Consider the following 17,889-nt stretch of genomic DNA (forward strand, 5'->3'; position numbering starts at 1 on the left):
TGAGCAAGGCACAGGCGTCCCTCTGTGCTTTCCTCCCCGCCATTATCCGTTTTTTTTTCTTTTCTTTTTCCGCCCACCCTTTCGTAACGGTCTACACCGAATGTTTTCCCGCCAGAGACCCGGCGAAGGAACTAGGTATTACTTTTGTTCACCTCGTCTTCAATCGCTGATTCCCTTTCCTCGAATCCGCGCGGCGTCGCGAGGCGCGAGCGCGTAATCAATAATTCAATAATTGCGTTGCTTCGCCCAAAGGATGCGCATAAATGGCGGCGTCTGTTGAGCGGTCGTTTCAACTTTTTCCTATGCATGCGCTCGATTAATTGGTATCGATCGCAGGCGGACATTTACTGGCGAATCTAATCTCGGGGAAGGAAGACAGAAGGGGTCCGAGAGACGCTCTTCGATCGCTTTGTAAAACGGCTGGAGACGGTCGTTGTGTACGTTTCTATACATATACCTATGTAGTAATGTAATATATAAATCGAGCTAAATCAACAAAGGCCATTACACGATAGATGCGTAGAAACCACAGCTAAAGTACGTCACGGATCGCGACGTAAATGGTTCTCGGGACTTCGGTCAGTTCCCCTCTTCGTCGTCGTCGGAGTTAGATCATCTTTTTTTACAAACACCCACGACGAAGAACGCATGTTATAATTTCTCTCGTTACTTTTACACGACCCGATGCGCATCTCGCGGATAAGCGACGTCCTCCGATCGGCGAATTATCGATATCGCGACCGACATTGCATATTTCACTTTCATGGCTAATTAACGCATATAACTTGGACTTGGTATTTAGTCTTCCTTAGCCTTACGGGAGCGTGTCCCGGGAGGAGGGTTCAATTGAAATGGATGAGAAATTGAAAAACGCGTCCTTCGATTTTTATCCACTTTTCATTTCTCTCCCGGAATGGTCGCGCAACCGTGGAGCTCGAAGCCATTCGACGTGACGATTAAATTCTAAGGGCACACGGAATGCTCGAAGACGAGCGCATTCCCGTCTGCGGTAATTATCCTTCGCGTCTCGTATGGATACGTGTACCGGAACGTGACTGCGACTACTCTTTATGCTCATTCAAGATTCGTGTCTTCGCTCTCGTCTCTCCCTCGGGAGCGACCGACCGCCCTAAAGACGCGCACCGTTAACAGGGATCGCGCTTAGAGAGTCATTGTAATTACTTGTAACCATCGAATTCCTCCGACGATGAAAAGGACACGAGTCTTGAAAAACGTACGTCTATTCTATGTCGTGACCCGCACGTATGCGCGTCACACGGCGACACTCTCGTCACGGCAGATGCGACGATTCTGCGGATTTATTTATTTATCTTTTACTTTAACGTGCTAGCCCGCTTTCTATCCGTTTCATTTTTCTCTACAACTATAAGTGCATGGGTCGATGTAACCGAATGATTAGGGCCGACAAAAGTCGGGGTTCCTCGTAATCTGACTTCTCGCGAAATATCCTATCCCAGGCACTAGAGGTTGTAACGTTAGGCTGCGTTTACTAGGCGACCACGTGTACTTCTAAATATTTGCAGAATACCTCGCAAAAATTCTAACACGGCGAATCGACGAGATAAGCTTAAGGTGAGGTGAAAGTGGCGTTAAGGGGGTCTCGTTTGTGAAATTTTTCGCCAAACTGGGTGTACCGAATTATTTGAAATTTTTCTTCGTGACTGCGAAGGCCCCAAGGAAGGTCCTGACACTCGTGAGCGTTCGTTCCTAAATGATTTTTTCTTCTAAACTATTTTTAAATTTCTTTTTTTTTTTATAAAAAATGCAATTTCGTAGGTGTCCAGACCTTCCTTAGGGCCTCCATACTCACGCGGTGAGGTTTCGAACGACTCGGTACACCCGGTCCGGAGGAAAGTCCCATAAACGATCGACCTCTCGGATACCGCTTTTACGTCACTTTAACCCGCCTGGCCCTGGCGTCCCGAGAGAACGGGGTAGAAATTCATTTCCTCGCTTTTTCACGTTTATTCACGCCCTGTGCTTTAGTACGCCTGAGAATTAGGACCTAGAGATTACTCTACGATAAATAGGAACGACTTTTTGTATTTAGATATACCGTCGTTTACGGTTCGTATTTATTTTCAGGTTTTTCGTCGCCTCGGAAGGGCGTCAGGGCAGGAGGGGTCGAGCCTGCATCCAACCGATGGAGCATCGATCCTATCGATCGGAGAAATCGACGAAGATCCTGCAACGGTTTTCAACAGAAAATCGAAGAAGATCAATGAGAAAATTGGACCATCACGGTATTATCCTATGCGCCGTGAGGAGAATATCGGCGCGCGACGTTTGCGCGAGTTTTGGATTCTTTTTCCCCCATACGCCCGAATTTGGTGCAGCGATATCGGCTTACGGGTCGATACCAGCGAGATAAATAATAAGTAACACTCGTAATACTGATGGATTATACGGAGGCCTGTCATGTGCCACGTGGCAGGGTCATCCGAAGAAGTGTCACCGACCTCGACTTTAGCTCGGATCTCCAGGTTGTGGAGTAGCGGAGAGACACGGAGGATTCTTCAGGAGCTTCTTCTCCACTGTTTAGGAAGTTCTTCGGGTGGAACTTACGGGCCTCGAAGAAGGCACCGGGGCGGACCTGGAGGAGTCTAGAACGAGCTCGGGCACACGGGTGGATTCATCTCTCCGAAGATGTTGAGCTCGTACAGCGAAGCGAACACTATGAAGACGAGGTACCAGATCATCAGCACAACTCCGTATCGGCGATCCAGCTTCCAGCCGTTCAGATGCGTCGCCAGGACCAGAAACACCACGGTGGAGAGCAGAGATATCGTCGAGTAGGTCAACCCTGAAGAAGAGGGGGATTTTTCACGTTAATGTGTACATTTGAATGATTTTCCAGAAACTCTCACCTCTGCTGGTGACGTTGACGTGGGAACCAGGAGAGATCATGGCCGTTTGGATGAACCAGGGCAACCCCAGGCAGACCAGGATGTCGAAGACGTTGCTGCCAACCGCGTTGCTCACTGCCATGTCGCCGAGGCCCTCCTTAATGACAGCGAGGGATGACAAGGCATCGGGAACGCTGACTCCGGCCGCCACGAACGTCAACCCCATCACCGTGTCGGGGATCCCCAATGTACTTCCTGAAGAGACGAAAAAGAGTGCGTAAAACCTTGATTCCCGAAGAGGGGAGAGATGGCGCGGGGTTTGTATATATGTACCTATTATCGTGATCATCCACACCATGATGTAGCTGTAGAAGCTGATCCATATCATGGAGATGCAGAAGGTGAAGGGGTACCAGTTCCGGTACTTGTCCTGGCGGCAGTCCGGCATGGTGGCTCGACACATGAAGTGGATGGGGTAGACCAGACCCCACGTGAATTTTCTCCATTGAGTAGCATCAGCGGGCATGACGAGAGGAGACACCTCGTTTGGATCTGGATCCTTGGCTTTGTAGTATTGCGGCGCCTGCTTCGCCACTGGCTGCTGCTGCTGCGGCGGCGGCGGCGGCGGCGGCGGCTGTTGCTGATGCGGTTGGTCCATCTCCATCGGGTTCCCTGGAAGAAGTGGTCGAAGAAGGAAGAGGTCGAAAGGGGATCTTCATCTTGAAGAGCTCACCTTCCTGCGCCTTGACCTGTTCCGTTACCGGTGAGATGGGTCCGGTATAGGATAACCGCTCTTCCTGAAGTGATCTGTAGCTCACCAGGGCGCTTTCCTCGGCAGGGTCGTCATCCTTGGGCAGGAACGGGATGTTGTAGGACTTGGCCCATCTCTCCAAGGACGCGTTGAAGGACAGAGCGATGCAGTACACCGCGTACATCAGCAGCATGAAGAGGGACTCCATCCTGAGGGGTATATTTTACAAGTTATTTAGATACCGAGAAATATAATTAATTTCGAAAGAGGTGGAGGATTTACCAGGATATGCTCTCGTTGAAGATCGTGCCTAGCATCACCAGGATGGAGATGGCGTAGAAGAAGCAGTCCCGACAAAGCGGCCACCAGTTCAGTTTGGAGACCGTGCCAGAGCAGAGACCGCACACCGATATGACGAACATGATGTTGAAGACCGCGCTCCCGATAACGCCGCTGACCTGCCGCAATACATGCACCTTATCGCCAGTTCACGCGAGGGTCAATTAAGATCTAGTTGATTCAAGGCATGCAGAGCCTGGAGATAAATTCGAGGAACGCGTACACCTATGTCGTCCTTGGCGAAGAAGACCCCGATGACGACGGTCGCCAGCTCGGGAGCGGACGACCCGGCAGCCATGAAGGTCGCGCCTGCCACGTCGGGTGATAAGCGTAGTTCTGAAAGCGGAGAGACTCATCGTCGGGTAGATCGTCGGGCAACGAAGAACTCAAAGTCCTGTACCTTCACATATTCTGTCCAGACTGGCGACAAAGTAGTCGTCGCAGACGATGGCCAGGCCCAGGAAGGTGTAAACGGCCACCAGCACGTGGATGATCAAGCCTCCGTGTTTCCTCGCCCCCGGACCCATCAGGGGTCGAGGAAATTGCTCGATGGCCGGTGGCGAACAATTCTCTCGTCTGGGCCGCCAAGTAGGATGAAGGTCCACGTAGGGCGTCGTCCTCGTCGGGGCCGCCTACTCGTCATTATTCACTTGCATTAATTTGCAGTCATTAAGTCAAGCCTCGGAATACGATCCGCGATGCGGAGTGCCACTCTCTTTCTCTCATCCTCCTTTCTCCATCTCTCGAGTCATTTCCGAGGCGAGTTAAATTCCGGCCCACTCGGACCACCGCTGATCTCACCTCGAAGAGTTGACGTTTCCGCGAGTCAAATGAAATCGTTGAAGGACGATGCACGTACGAGAGATGGAGAAGGATTATTCGAAGTAGTACGCTTTTTCGGGAACCACTCACAGTCGTGCCGAGCACCCCCTGGACCTTTTTCGGGGACTCCTTGGACATGGTCCCGGGCTCTTTGGAAGGTTCTCGGGGCTTCGAGGGCTCCGCGTGCTTATCGATGGTTTCACCACCCGGGACCACCGCTTTCTGTCCCGGTCCCTTGTTCGGGGGGGTCCTCGTGGGCGGCTTCGGGGCTTCCGGCGCCGCCTTCGGCGTCGTCGGCGCTGCAGGGGAGGGAGAAGGCATCGCAGGTGACGGTGGAGGCATCTCGTTCACACCCCCGTTTTCGTTCGTCGTCTGCCCTGTCGATGTCGCCAGCTGCATCACCACGTACACCAGGAAGAGTCCTACCTGAAGGGGCCGTCTCTCGCGGCGCGACAGACGCCGCGGTCTGTTTCTCATGGCCTGAGACTGAAACTTAAGGCAAAACTCACTCGCTGCGGCCCGACGAGCACGCAAATACCGAGAGATTCTCCCCTCCCTTGCAGCGATGCAAGTATTTACCATTCGGTTACGTGCATCACTAATGGCATACCCAGATGCATCCGGGGCGCCGGTGCATCTCTACTCGAGAACTCACGGAAGAAATGCATTTTTCTACTTGACCCCTTCCGACCGTACAATGTGTATGTACTATCCCGTTAGACCTATAGAGTCTTCTTGGCCGGAACCGCAGCATTTTGATACAATTTTGACATGGATCTCTGGCAGAATTATTTATACTCAGCGGAACGGGTCCGACTGGACGCGTCGCGTGTCGTACTTGCATCGGCACCGCCGGCAAGAATGCTCCGTAACGTCGTTAACTTGACTTTCGGATTTTCTCCCGACCGGTTTAGTTTGATAGCGAGAAATATATTTTCGGTTTATATCTCGCGTTGCATTCGCTCGACCGCGTCAGCGATCGTTTACGCGCGGCTCGACGCGTCGCGTGCATAGCCCGGAGTTGCGCGAAGCAGGTGATTTCCCCGCGTGTCGGTGCACTTGCGATAAAGCGTAACACGTTGGACGGAAGGCCCGGGGTCGATAACGCCTGCCGCGAGTCTCATGCGTAAATTACTTTGAAGAAACGCGCGGTACGATATCCGCGACCCGCGAGACGTCCTAAGGCCCGTTTGCCGGATCTTGCCGGGACGGCTCTCCTTTGCGGGCGCATTTCTTAAACCGAGGCCTCGGGCCGAGATTCGATCGCCGCTTTATCGCGCCCCGGGTCGTCTTAATCGGGGTGGACGAAATCCCGGAAGGTGGGCCGATGAAACCCAAAATTCAAGGAAGACCAGCACTGATGAAAATCGATAGGAATTTACATGCGTTCTTACGCACCTAGTAACCGAAATTTCGCACAGAAAAACGTACAAGGGAAAAACATGGAATTAGAAAATGTACGAATACACGTAACATTGGATATGTACCGTATCGGAGCATTTTCACCTCTACGGAATAATACATTATAAATTTCTTTAACTCAACTCAGATGCCGAACGCGGTATATCGGAAGCAATGTAATGTTATTGAAATTTATTGCGGCAATCGAGTATGTAAATTTACATGGGCATTTTTATCAGCGCGCGGGGCATCCTGGTCGTATATTACTTTAGATTATATTATGTTAGATTAGAAAGGCAACTTTGCGAGCCCCTTCTCCGGGGAGGCCACGATATCTCTCCTCAGGATCGCAACCAATCGACTTTTCGGGTGAAGTGCAACGATTGCATACTTTTTCGAGGAATTCCCGCAGGGTCCGGGTAACCTGTACTTGTCAAAAGGGGGGGCCACGTCGTAAAAGAGTAACGAGTAGTGCCCGCCGAGTGATTCATAGGACGGACCACGTGTCCGCGGTATTTACCGCGTGGATTGATGAGCGCACCCGAGGGGAACTCCCTCGAACCTCCCTCGTATGTCCTGGAACCCGCCCGCTGCCGCCCGCTGCCGCCTGCGAGGCCACGAGGCGACCATTGGGAACGTTAAAAAAATGAAGAATTAATTGAAGGATTGATTTTGTCTCGCGAAGTCGCCCGAAATTTAGGCCAGAAGCGAGCGGGCGACCTCGAGGACGGGGTGGCGTGGGCGCATCCATCGACCTCGGGAGATTTCATTAAGAAGACATCGGTTCCCACGAATATATCCGGGGCTCGTTGCATAACTCGTATTAACAGGACTCTCAATTGTTCCCCTTTCGGCGCCGCTTGCCAATCGCTCGTCCTCGACTTATTCCCGATTTTAATCGAGCTCACCGTGGAGCACCGTGAAATTGGCGCTTCCCCGCGACGTGGATTACGGATTGCGCCGTCACGCGAATTAGAATTAAAGGGCGACTCGCGTAATCGGGGCACCGAAATATCGATTCGGCCGAACGCGGCGAGACCGCGCCGCGAGCGGAGTCTCACCTTCCGGATCACCGGCTCCTCCTCCATGATATCGGCTCCGAGAAGGGTTCTGCTCCTCCTCCACGTCGCCCCGGGACTCACCCTCGCATGGTCTCGAGTCGCCTCTCGGTCGCGTCGCGGTGCACCAGGGCCAGGTCGGATTCGGCTTCGGGGCGCGACCGTCCTGGAGAGCACGAGAGCCCGCCGACTTCTCTGGGTGGTTCCCTGGGCGCCCTTGCCGTCTTCGCGGGGGATCGTCGACAGCGGTCGCCGCTAATGTACTACACCAGGGCGCATGTGCCCACGCCTGCGCCGCCCCCGGGGGTGGGAACACCCCCTACGTTATTTTATGGAGTCGTATTGCTTCCTCGGGGTGATTCATGCCCCGGCCTCCCACCCGCCTACGGTTTCATTCTCCGATCCGTTCACCTAGTTTTCGAGGTGAATTCATTATCCGCAGATCATGTTGTACAATATGTTACAATATCCAAAATGAAATTACGGGGACCTTCATTAAATCCTGTCGCTGATCGAGTATGGAAATGGCGAGATAAATCGGTGACGTTAGCGAATATCGTAATCAAGAGATGTTAGGACCCCTGGAAATGTATGACATGCGCTTCGGCTTGATGATTTTGAAGTCGTTGTTTTATTGATTACTTTAATCGTGCTCATATACATGTGCGGGAGTCTCGTTCGGGAGGTGATTTCTTTCGGGGATACCTGGCCGGGGGATGCTCAGCGCAAATTGTATGACTTGACCGTATCCCGTGGTTCGAGAATACGAAAATGATCGTTGCATTTCTGTCCAGTCATTGTGTCACTTTCCCTGGCGGTATACGGTTCGATCCGCTTCTTAATTTAGATTCTGTTGGAACTTAACCGAGTATCCTTCGCCGTCGGGGTTTTTTTCGAGTTTGAAGTTATCCGTCGAAAGGCCAAGGGGCTTTAGCATGATATTTCCAAGGTCTTTAAATTTGCTCAGCATTTCGGCCTTCAATTTCTCATTCTTGTCCTGAATCGCCGCTGGTAGTGTCTGTGGATACGAGTAAATTGATTAACAAGGGGTATCTTGAAGTTAAAATTAAGTGGAACAGGTAAGACCTACCCTTATGGCACGATTTGCTTCCACGTGTTGCGGGTCAAAGGTTAGAACTTTTTTAAAGTCTTCCAAAGCTTCGTCCAATTTTTCCGACTGCTCGTAGAGTCGAGCTCTCCTTAGGTATGCCTTAACGTAATTCGTATCTAATTCCACGGCCCTACTGCAATCCGTTATCGCTAATTCTATTTCCCCCTGTAATCGATTCAATTATTTATCTCCATAAGCATAGTAACTTGTCCACGTGGTTTGTATGTCTTACTCACTAAATTAGACTTTGCAGCTGCCCGGTTGGCATACAGAATAGATCTGTCATTGCTAAATGCTAGTGGACAGGTTTGTAATCCGTGTGTGTAGGCAGACGATGCCTGTTTAAACTCTCCAATTTTAAAGAGTGAGTTACCCTCGTTCTTTAAGGTCTCAGCTTCTTTTCTCAGGCTCTGAAAAAGAAATTATAGTCACCGTTACTTTGAGAAACGAGAAATGGCATGCTATTTAAATCGTATTAACACCAACATCTTTGTCAGTCTCGCTCAGTCCGATCTCCCTGTCTTTTAATGCCTCTTCGTCGACGAGATCATCTAGCATTTCCTGAGAATTTGTTTCTAGTTCTTCCTTGTTAGGGGTTGCTTCTTCGTCTTCTTCATGAATTTCTGAATAGGTGCTCTGTCTACAGTCCCCATCGCTCTCTTTGCTCATCGTTGAACAAGAGCTGCTTAAATCTTTTGTCAGCTGATCTATAACTTCTTCGTTCGACCGCGGTTTTGGAGAAAGTTTTCCGTCCATAATCTTCAATTCAGACGACAAACATCATTGATAACATTACAATTTTTTATATAAATCACGGTTAGTCGATCACGTTTCCGGTGATTTCGGGCCAGTTGTGACAATGACACTTGTGTGCATGTATCTGCGAGTGCTGCTACGCAGGTTTTATCCAATATAACCTCTTCAAACGTTTTCCTAGTTTGCTATAATCGATACTTACGCGTTATTTCATGCACCTGTTGGTGACGTTATCTACACCGACGAAAGTGATTTCAGATTTCTATTGTAAGAATATTGGCATTCAGAGGTGACAACTGTTGAGTGATCGGTTCACGCTCATCTGATGAATGGGTACGTTCACTCAACATATTTACAGAGATGAGTTGGGAGATTGCTCACGGGCAGGATCGTGCGATCGCATCCTGTGCTGCCCTCTGGTTTCATACGTTAGCTTTCACCGTTTTTTGCCCCCAAGGGCGGCGCAACGAATTTCTGATAGGAGCTCGCGCACTCGCGATGGTGGTACCATCTACCAGTCGCCGTTGGTGGCTCACGTACTCGTGATGGTACCGTTTCTCGATCATTATCAGAGCGTTTTTACAGCGTTTTCGAGCGTTATCGAGCATTTGTAAGCGTTCCATAGAGTGCCGTAGAGTCCCGTAGAGTCCCGTAGAGTCCCGTAGAGTCCCGTAGAGTTCAACATGTTCCCAACTCATCGGTAACCGTTTTTCTTCTCTTCATACATTTTAGGGGTTGAAATTTTCGATTTGTAACAGGAACATAGGATAACCGAGGGGGGGGGGGGGATGGAGCTCCCCCCCAGGCATACATTTTAATAAAAGATATAAGTGTTTATTCCGTACTCGGTCATTGTAGCTGAACGTGTTTACGTGGTACTTTAGAATAAATTAACTACGGTCCTTTAATGCCCGCAGTACCTAATGTTTATATAAAACTACATCGACTTATGTCAAAGTAAAAAATATAAACTTTTCTATCGCTTTCAGCCATTCCGCGTTACCTCCAGCATAATATAAATCTCAATAATAGTAGATCGCCTATGAACGTAACCTGTAGTGTCACAATATCTCTTACATTTATCCATGTACATACATATATATCACGCGTTCCCCTTGGGGCCTCCTTATGGTATGTACATACAAGTGTCTTTGGCATCGCGATTGCACTTAAGAAATCCCAAGCTCCCTTTTACAAAATTTAACCTCCTATAAAGGTAGAATCATCCAAGTCGCTCAGTTCCAGGAATTGCCTCTCGATTTCCGAAGCAAGAACCTGGAAGTCCGGAACGTCGTCTCCTTGGGGACACTCTGAAATCGCAAAACATAGTAGACGATTAAAAATGTATTAAAACCGTATTCAAAATTATTTAAAGCAAAAAAATGTTACGAACGAATTGATTTGTTTTTCATTTCACAGTGAACTCTTATTAATTCTTATCGTGTTACAGATTTGCAAAGGAGGGCGATTCTCCTCGCGGTCGCGGAGCTTGCAGATGCATCGGTGGTATGTACATAATGCACGCATGTAAAGGGTTACATGGGCACGTGCAGCACGTGACAATGTCACCGCCGTGGCGCGTGCGTGCGTCGCGTGGCTAGCATACGTGACTGTACCAAAAAAACTATGGATATTATTTTAGGCCTCTGTGTGGGGTAGGAGCATAAAGCGGGGCCAACCTCCTCTGAGATTCAGAACCCTTGAGCGAGGATTGCCCCTGTCGACGTTATTAAGATCGCGCTGCCGATCGCGGCCGTGGGCGCCGACTATGCGCCATGAAAAAACGAGAAAGAAAAAGAAAAGAAGCGTCGAAGCAGCCAATCCCGGACTTTTTATAGGACTTACAGGGAGCTTGGCCGATAAGAATGCGCCGGCATTTCCTTCTCCATCGAGCCTTTATATTAATTAGAATTTTTTTTTTTTTCCAGATAATACCCACCCACAACGTCGATGTTCGCGCGACTCGCTTCCTCCATGAGGAGTCTGCTGACGGACTCGAAGGGCACGTACTCCTGCTGGTCGTCCTCGAAGACCCCGTGGACACGATCTACGGCTGCGGGAGCCTCTTCGACGCCTCCTTCGAACCTGACGGTGGGATCCGAGTCGGGTACTCGTAGCTTGGGGGCTGCCCTCGCCCCACAGGATTTTGGACTCGGCTCCGCGTGGCTTTTCACGTGTTTCCGAAGGCTGGACGGATCCGTGTATCGTTTCCCACAGCCGATGACCTGACAGGCGTAGGGCTTCTGCAAACGTATCGCGAGACTCTCAAGATCGGCCTAGGATTTACGCCTCCAGTATTGGATACCGACTTATGGTGTTCGTTTAAACATCGATGCATCGTGCATACCGTGTCGTAATGAGTCCTTTGATGTTTAGCGCGGTCGCTGCTGTTGCTGAAGGCTTTGGTGCACCCTCGATGCTGGCAATTGTAAGGCCGCTCGCCAGTGTGCGACCTCTGGTGGATCTTCAGGTTCTCCAGCCTCGAGAAGGCCTTCTTACATCCTGCGAACTGCAAAAGACTGGAATTATTGAAAAGATTGCTCGTCGAGGCTCGATCCGCGATTTTAACCGCAGTGGCCTAGAACCGCTTCGGTGGCCTACCGGGCATTTATTCGGCTTTTCCCCACTGTGCACCCTCATGTGGATCAGCAGTTTGTATCGAGCGTTGAAGGGCCTGGCGCGAGGACACCCTTGCCACAGGCAGGCGAACTCGTCCTGCGCCGCAGAAACGGTGCCCTCGGCGCCATCCTTTTCTTTGTCCTTGTCCCTCTGGAACCGTCTTCCCTGTCCATGGGCACTGGAAGACGTCGACTCGACGTGTCTCCTCTCGATGTGCCGAACGAGTCCCTCCTGTTCCGCGAAGGTGCATCCACAGTCAAGCCATTTGCAGCAGTAGGCCTCGGCAGACCCGACCCCATCTTCGAAGGTCCTGCCCGCTGAAAACCCGCCTTATTATTTTATCCTTCATTTCTACTCGTTCGTCATTGTTTCATTCTGATTTTAGATCCAAGAATTAACCACATACCGTACGATCCGTCGATCGTGCTCTCCCTTGAGTCCCTCTTCCCCGAGAGGAGCCTCGCATCGTCGACCAGCAGTCCTTCCTTCTGGGGCAGGACCACTCTGTTGCCATCCACCTCGTGATCCCTTTTGAAGTCGCATCCTGGGCCGAACCTCTCCCTCGGGAGTGCAGCCGAAGACGAGGACACCGCCGTAGAGACCAAGTGGCCAACCGCATAGGAACTACCCAAGGAACTCGCGAATGGGTCCCTGAAGTCGTCGAGATACGCCGAGAACGGGGAGGCAGGTGAGTCCGCGCTAGTCAGCAAGGACGTGGGATCTCCTCTTATCAGGCTCATGTCAAATTCCTCCATGATCTGCAGGGAATCCGCCAGGCTCCGGATACTGGATGGAGTCTGGCTCGCGTTCTGGACCGTCTGCGAGTCCACGGGATACTTCGGCATCCGGGGGTCTTCCGAGGCCTCCTGGTAGTCCCGGAACCCCGAAGTCTCCAGGTAGTCCTGATAGGAGGAGGCTGGACTGTGAAACGACCTGGAGAACGCGGTGCCGATCGAGGGCAGCCTCTGAAGAGGAGTCGGTCCCGCTTCGGGTAGGTCCTCGAGCTCGGACTTAATCAGGAAATTCTCCCAGGGCGAGGCGATCTCGCTCCCCGTGGTGCTTCCCGTGGGAGAGGTTGCGTCTTCCGCTCCCGAAGAATAGGACTGGTAGGAGTATCGAAGAGCTGCAGCCAGGTGCTCCAGGTCGGTGCATTCCGGCGCATCCGGTGCATCGGGCGCATCGGGCGCACCCGGGCTCTGCAGGAGTGGTGGGGTGTCTAGGTCGGAGTGCAAAGTGCTCCAGTAGGACTGCACGGTGTTCCGGGTGGACGTATTTCCCATGGTCGCGTCGAAAACGTTTCCGAAGCCCAGCGCTTCTCCGTGCACCTCGGTACCGATGGGGTACTCCTCAAGGTGCATCCTTAGACTTTACCGCTCGTGAGTCTCGAGAAATCCGATTGCTCACCCGGTGCCCCCTGCGAGTCTTAGTTTCGCATCAAGACTTCAATGAGAATGTGAGTAGGTTAACTCGTCCGAGGCGGTCCAGACCGCTCGGCAGATCGAAGGAAACTGGCTTAAGAGGCAAGAAATTAACCCGAGATGACGGCGCCGATGATCGGAGCGACGAAGGGCGGTCCCGGCAACCCCACTCCGGTACACGTGGTCGTCTTCGTCGCTCCCTTCCGCGCCCGCAGACCCTTAGGCCTCTCACCCTCGGCAAAAACACAACTTGCCAAAGACGGCGTACAGCATCCCGCTCGAAGAGGAAAAAAGGGCAGAGTAAACAAGAAAAATTCTACCGAAAGATTCTCCCCCCGGACTGGCTCGAATTAATCGGTACGTCGCGTCTCTATTCCCAAAACTGCTCGATCCTAAAATTAATCCCTCGAAATAGTCGCGCTTTACGCAGGAGAAAAATTAGAAATACGTGATAAAAATGCCAAGACCCGAAGAAGCGAAGTACAATTGTGGTCGTTTTTTTAATTCTAAAGGTGCAGAGGACCTCGTTCCAATGGATATCTTCGAGGTCCTGTCACCGATTTATTTATCGGGGAGCAGACGTTCAAGGAACCCGACACCTTTCCTCGTGTTTTGCCTTAATTGCTCTCAGGAGCACGGAGTGTTCCTTTGCGGTCGATCTGGACAGTCCGTTGTCCTTCGGGGCCAATGAAAAAATGAGGAAAAATCCTCGAGAAAAAGAAGCGAAAGAAGAAGGGTCGCTCTCGGGATCCTCGGCGTAAGGAGATGCGCCGGCGGGAGGGGAGAAGGGGCCCGGCTCCCCTTGGTCCGAGCAACGAGCCTTCGACAAAAAAATGTCAATGCAGCTGCCGCACACGCGTCGTATACTAACAGTGGCATTTTGACATTCGGGCGCGCGTGCGATAGCTGTTATACTCGCGCATTCCGACTTTGCCTTATTCTATCTGGCTCCTACTTTTTTCGAACCTGGTCGCGTGCGAGAGGACGAATTTGCGATGTTTTCTTCAGCTTTTTGCCGAGGGTAAAAGAGCGAGAAAATTCTTCCCTCTTTTCCTGGCAAACGGCGAGGTGCACGGAATGCTGCAACTGTCTTTATGCACTTGCTACTAAACCGATGAGAGACACTTTACATTTTACTTATTTCCCTTGCCAGAAAGATCGTTGCAAAACCATACATCGAGTACGGACGGACTGGTCGCCGAGTAGACCGCAGCCGTAAAGTGCAACCCCTCGCATGCACCATGCACCGTCCGGTTGTATACATCGCATTACGAGTAGATAAGTGATAGAGTGGCACATGTGGTCTGCCAGCCCTCCGTGCTTACATTATGTGTACTACGCTCTTTCTCTCGCTCTCTACCCCTCTTGCTTTTTTGTCGTGGCACCTGTCAACCTCGTACTACAGCCGCATGTGCGTGCGCGTTTTTAAAATAATATGCTCGAGGCAGGCCGAGGAGAGGCGAGGAACTGTGAATACTCGGGGGAGGAGGAGGAAAAAAGGGTAGGTTTTCGAAGATTCGAACCTACCCTTTGACATGTTCTGCCACAAGATTCGACGTTTCTGTCTTTTTACCCGTTTTTTTTTGTCGACGTATGTTTTTCTAGGTGGTCGACCCCGGTTACGCCTCTTCCGAAAGGATTCACATGATCCCGTATACCCTTAATTTATGTAAAACGTATTTCGTGTCGGAGAAATATATCGCCGACGTCTACCGATTTCCCATGTCGGTTGTACTCTAAAATCGAATTTTCAACACCCGTTTAGATTGTATACCTTATACTAGGCGCGAATGTAGACCGGGACTCGAAATAAGCGACCCTCGTATTCGGAGCGAGTAAAAGACTAGAGAAGGATTCCTTTTAATGTCATAAAAATAGAAACGCTCTGCGTGAGGCATTCCGTAGAAGTAGATATCGGTGTCTTCAGTCCGCGAGAAAGGGAGGATGGTTCCCAGCTCGGAATGCGTGTCCTCTAATGCGACAAGGAATAATTGTGCAACGATATGTCCTGCAGATTGCTGCTCCCGAAGCGCACCGTCGTTGAGTGCATCGAGCGACTCGTTACACGCTGCGAGCTGAACACGATAGGAAAATGTTGCACTCGTCCGCTACTCCAGGCGATGGTGAGGCAAATCGAGTTCACGTCCGGGTCGTAGTTCTGATAAAATTGCATGCAGTCGGGCACTTCGTCGGAGAATCCTTTGATGATGCATCCTGGAGAGACATCGGTTATTCTCGATCCGATGATGGCTCTTGTTCGATAGAGGACGACCACCGGACTATCCTGTGTGACAGAATTTAGTAATAATAAAATTCGGAAAATATTTGTCTAGGTATAGAGACTTACTCGGAAGATAATTGCAAGGTATTTTCCCGAAGGGTCCCAATCCATGGCTACTATTCTTCCGCCAACAGAAATCTCTCCGTCCACTGTTGGAAAGTAAACCCTCGACAGATCGATCAAAGGCACTGCGATTTTTATGCCACTGGGAACTATGGTATCTTTCACATCGAATATGTTTTCTTGCAGTGGTAAGGAAAATACGGTTGCTGGATCCTCGGTTGAGGTGAATAGCAATGTTAAATGTGGCCCAAAGCAAGCATCGGCAACGCGTCCGTTCGGAACCTTCCATTTCTCGGCATCCCAGGCAGTGCCTTTTCCCGTGTTCCAAACTCTGGAAATAATAGGTGTCGTTAAATTGACTTTTGAAGTTTGTGATTTTTGTTACAAGGAAGATGAATTTGTACCTGAAAATCGCACGGCTGGTGGCCGAGAACAATCGCGATCCACAAGGCGACCAGCGAGCAAAGCACAGCCCATTTCCACCTATTCGTTTAAATGGGACGCAAATCTCTCTTGAAACGTCCCAAACGAGCATATTCATGTCGGCAGGGGAACACGATATTAAGAGATCGCCCTGAAAATGTATTTTTACAGTTTTTAACAGCCTGTTTCACGTTTTATTCGGACACTATTTCCAGTACTAGATCCCCACCTGAGGATGCCAGGCGACGTTAGTGACCGGTGAATGATTTCTCTGTCGCAAAAGCAGAGCATGACTAAGGGAATTGCTCGCTACTCCTAATTCCACCGTCCAAATTAGCACGCCTGTTTGACACGCAGCTGCAAGTTCTCGACCTGCGTTCGGCCTCCAGCTTACGGAGCATACAGATTTTTGGGCACTGTGCCTCAGAATGGCAACACCGGATGTACCTTTAGAGAAGACTCTAATGCGATCGTCTTTTGTAGCCACTGCAAGGCGTGCACAGTGTGGATGCCAACACAGGCAACGAATCTAGAGTTTTGAAAACTGTTAATTTTTAAATTAGGTACTTTAAAACAATTATATAAAATGTATATTAACAGGTGCAGTTGCCCAGTCTCGAGTGGTGGCTATGTCCGCAACGGATTCATATCTTGACGTGGGTATGCCTTCTCCTCGGGATATCGTCCTCTCTATAGCGTCAAATGTCCATTTAAGCCTGTAAATTAATTTTCTTGTAAGACAGAACTTGGTTCTGAAACACTAACGCATACTTTGTTACAGTCCAATGCAACACCCTGGTGATTCTTTGAGGATCCTCGTTGGAAGCGGCACGAATTGCATCCACAAATCCTCTCTCTCTCCATACACTGAGGATTCGTTTGAAAGCGCTATCTTCGACCGGAAGGAAAAGGTCTCTACCTCCGACGGTACGTGCCGAGTCTCGAGTAGCCAACATATCGGAGGTAACCGTGACTTGGGGATAATCCCTTAAATAGATAGCAAAAGGCTGTACCTCGTCAAAGAGATCGGAGCGGTCACAGTATCGAGGAGCATCGTCTATCAAACCGGTAGTGACTTCTCCGGTCAGTGGAGGACCGACGAAGTCACAAAGAGACCCCATCTTTGCCATACTATTATTACAATATGAATACAACCGAACGCTGGAGGAAGCCCTAATATACACAATTATCGTTACTCTCGGACCCAGTTACGAGATCTTGCGAGCCGAGCCCGGCGACAAATCCGAGACTCGTAGATGAACTTAACCTCAACTCCACCGTCAGCCTTGAAGTAAATTCTCTGCTTCACCCTGAAAAAGACCACGCATTAATAAGATAGCACAAATTACACGTTGCCCCGGCTAAATCTTATCGAATCGATCTACCTCTGCCCAAAACTGTCAACCCGGATATCTTTAAACACCTCGACATTTCGAATCTTCCGAATCTTTCGAATTCCCGGTTGTTCCCGGTCGCAAAGCCGCCACCATCCGCCACGGCCTTCGAAAAAAGATCATACCAACCTCCGCGAACGACTCCCCCGTCGGTATCACGGACAATCTCGAACGAACCAGAGAGAAGATGACCCTACTCGGTAGATAGTGGAAGGTGCTGCTTCGCAGAAACCCCGTGCATCTATAGGCTGACCGTTTTCGACCCAACTCACTCGTGCGAACAGAGTTCAGCGGCGGAACGGCGGGCACAGGAAGCGGTCATCCCGGACATACCCATCCAGGACCGGTTTCCCCGTATAACCCTCGAAAAAATCGCAGCGACTCGCGCGACCATCGGCCAGTCGCCTCGTTGCATCGAGTGACCGGGACGGACGAGAGATGGCGCTGCCTCCTTCGTCCCCGGGTGGAAGCGGCCGTCGCGTCGCTCTCGTCTGCTCTCGTCTTCTCATTGAACGGACTCACCCGGGAACACCCGGGAACACTCGGGAACACCTACCCAACGAGCATCGTGGAAAGAGAATTCCTC

General features: G+C 50.6%; 4 protein-coding genes across 6 annotated transcripts; all 4 read right to left on the bottom strand.

Moving 5' to 3' along the window:
• Window positions 1-1,724: 1,724 nt before the first annotated feature.
• LOC105700341 (probable sodium/potassium/calcium exchanger CG1090) lies at window positions 1,725-7,442 on the bottom strand. Its single transcript, XM_023434483.1, is given in 9 exon segments — window positions 1,725-2,824; window positions 2,889-3,122; window positions 3,201-3,540; window positions 3,542-3,827; window positions 3,901-4,076; window positions 4,181-4,293; window positions 4,358-4,589; window positions 4,870-5,265; window positions 7,242-7,442. Coding segments are annotated over 9 exon segments (2,004 nt in total). The 5' UTR covers window positions 7,269-7,442; the 3' UTR covers window positions 1,725-2,624.
• A 408-nt stretch (window positions 7,443-7,850) lies between these two features.
• On the bottom strand, window positions 7,851-9,447 carry LOC105700343 (tetratricopeptide repeat protein 1). 2 transcript variants are annotated; one of them, XM_012426105.1, is made up of 5 exons: window positions 9,308-9,447; window positions 8,836-9,108; window positions 8,586-8,759; window positions 8,329-8,514; window positions 7,851-8,256 (listed from the first exon to the last, which is right to left on the bottom strand). In XM_012426105.1, exons 2-5 carry the CDS (start codon window positions 9,103-9,105, stop codon window positions 8,077-8,079), a joined length of 810 nt encoding a protein of 269 aa, XP_012281528.1. In that variant the 5' UTR covers window positions 9,106-9,108; window positions 9,308-9,447; the 3' UTR covers window positions 7,851-8,076. The 2 variants fall into 2 exon arrangements, with proteins under 2 accessions (XP_012281528.1, XP_012281529.1); XM_012426106.2 differs by having other exon boundaries at window positions 8,836-9,238; window positions 9,308-9,441.
• An 858-nt stretch (window positions 9,448-10,305) lies between these two features.
• Window positions 10,306-13,082, bottom strand: LOC105700230 (zinc finger protein GLI1-like). Its single transcript, XM_023434505.1, has 5 exons — window positions 12,124-13,082; window positions 11,707-12,034; window positions 11,453-11,614; window positions 11,045-11,348; window positions 10,306-10,415 (listed from the first exon to the last, which is right to left on the bottom strand). The coding sequence occupies exons 1-5, from the start codon at window positions 13,080-13,082 to the stop codon at window positions 10,306-10,308; spliced, it is 1,863 nt and encodes a 620-aa protein (XP_023290273.1).
• Window positions 13,083-13,623: 541 nt separating this feature from the next.
• LOC105700396 (aladin) lies at window positions 13,624-17,677 on the bottom strand. 2 transcript variants are annotated; one of them, XM_012426203.2, is made up of 7 exons: window positions 17,433-17,677; window positions 16,681-17,219; window positions 16,508-16,625; window positions 16,139-16,438; window positions 15,891-16,060; window positions 15,490-15,817; window positions 13,624-15,426 (listed from the first exon to the last, which is right to left on the bottom strand). In XM_012426203.2, the coding sequence occupies exons 2-7, from the start codon at window positions 17,037-17,039 to the stop codon at window positions 15,115-15,117; spliced, it is 1,587 nt and encodes a 528-aa protein (XP_012281626.1). In that variant the 5' UTR covers window positions 17,040-17,219; window positions 17,433-17,677; the 3' UTR covers window positions 13,624-15,114. The 2 variants fall into 2 exon arrangements, with proteins under 2 accessions (XP_012281626.1, XP_012281625.1); XM_012426202.1 differs by lacking the exon at window positions 17,433-17,677 and adding an exon at window positions 17,295-17,380.
• Between the last annotated feature and the right edge of the window lie 212 nt (window positions 17,678-17,889).

This window comes from Orussus abietinus, unplaced genomic scaffold (genome assembly GCF_000612105.2).
Source record: "Orussus abietinus isolate OABI.00-Male unplaced genomic scaffold, Oabi_2.0 scaffold18, whole genome shotgun sequence".
Classification (NCBI taxonomy): domain Eukaryota; kingdom Metazoa; phylum Arthropoda; class Insecta; order Hymenoptera; family Orussidae; genus Orussus; species Orussus abietinus.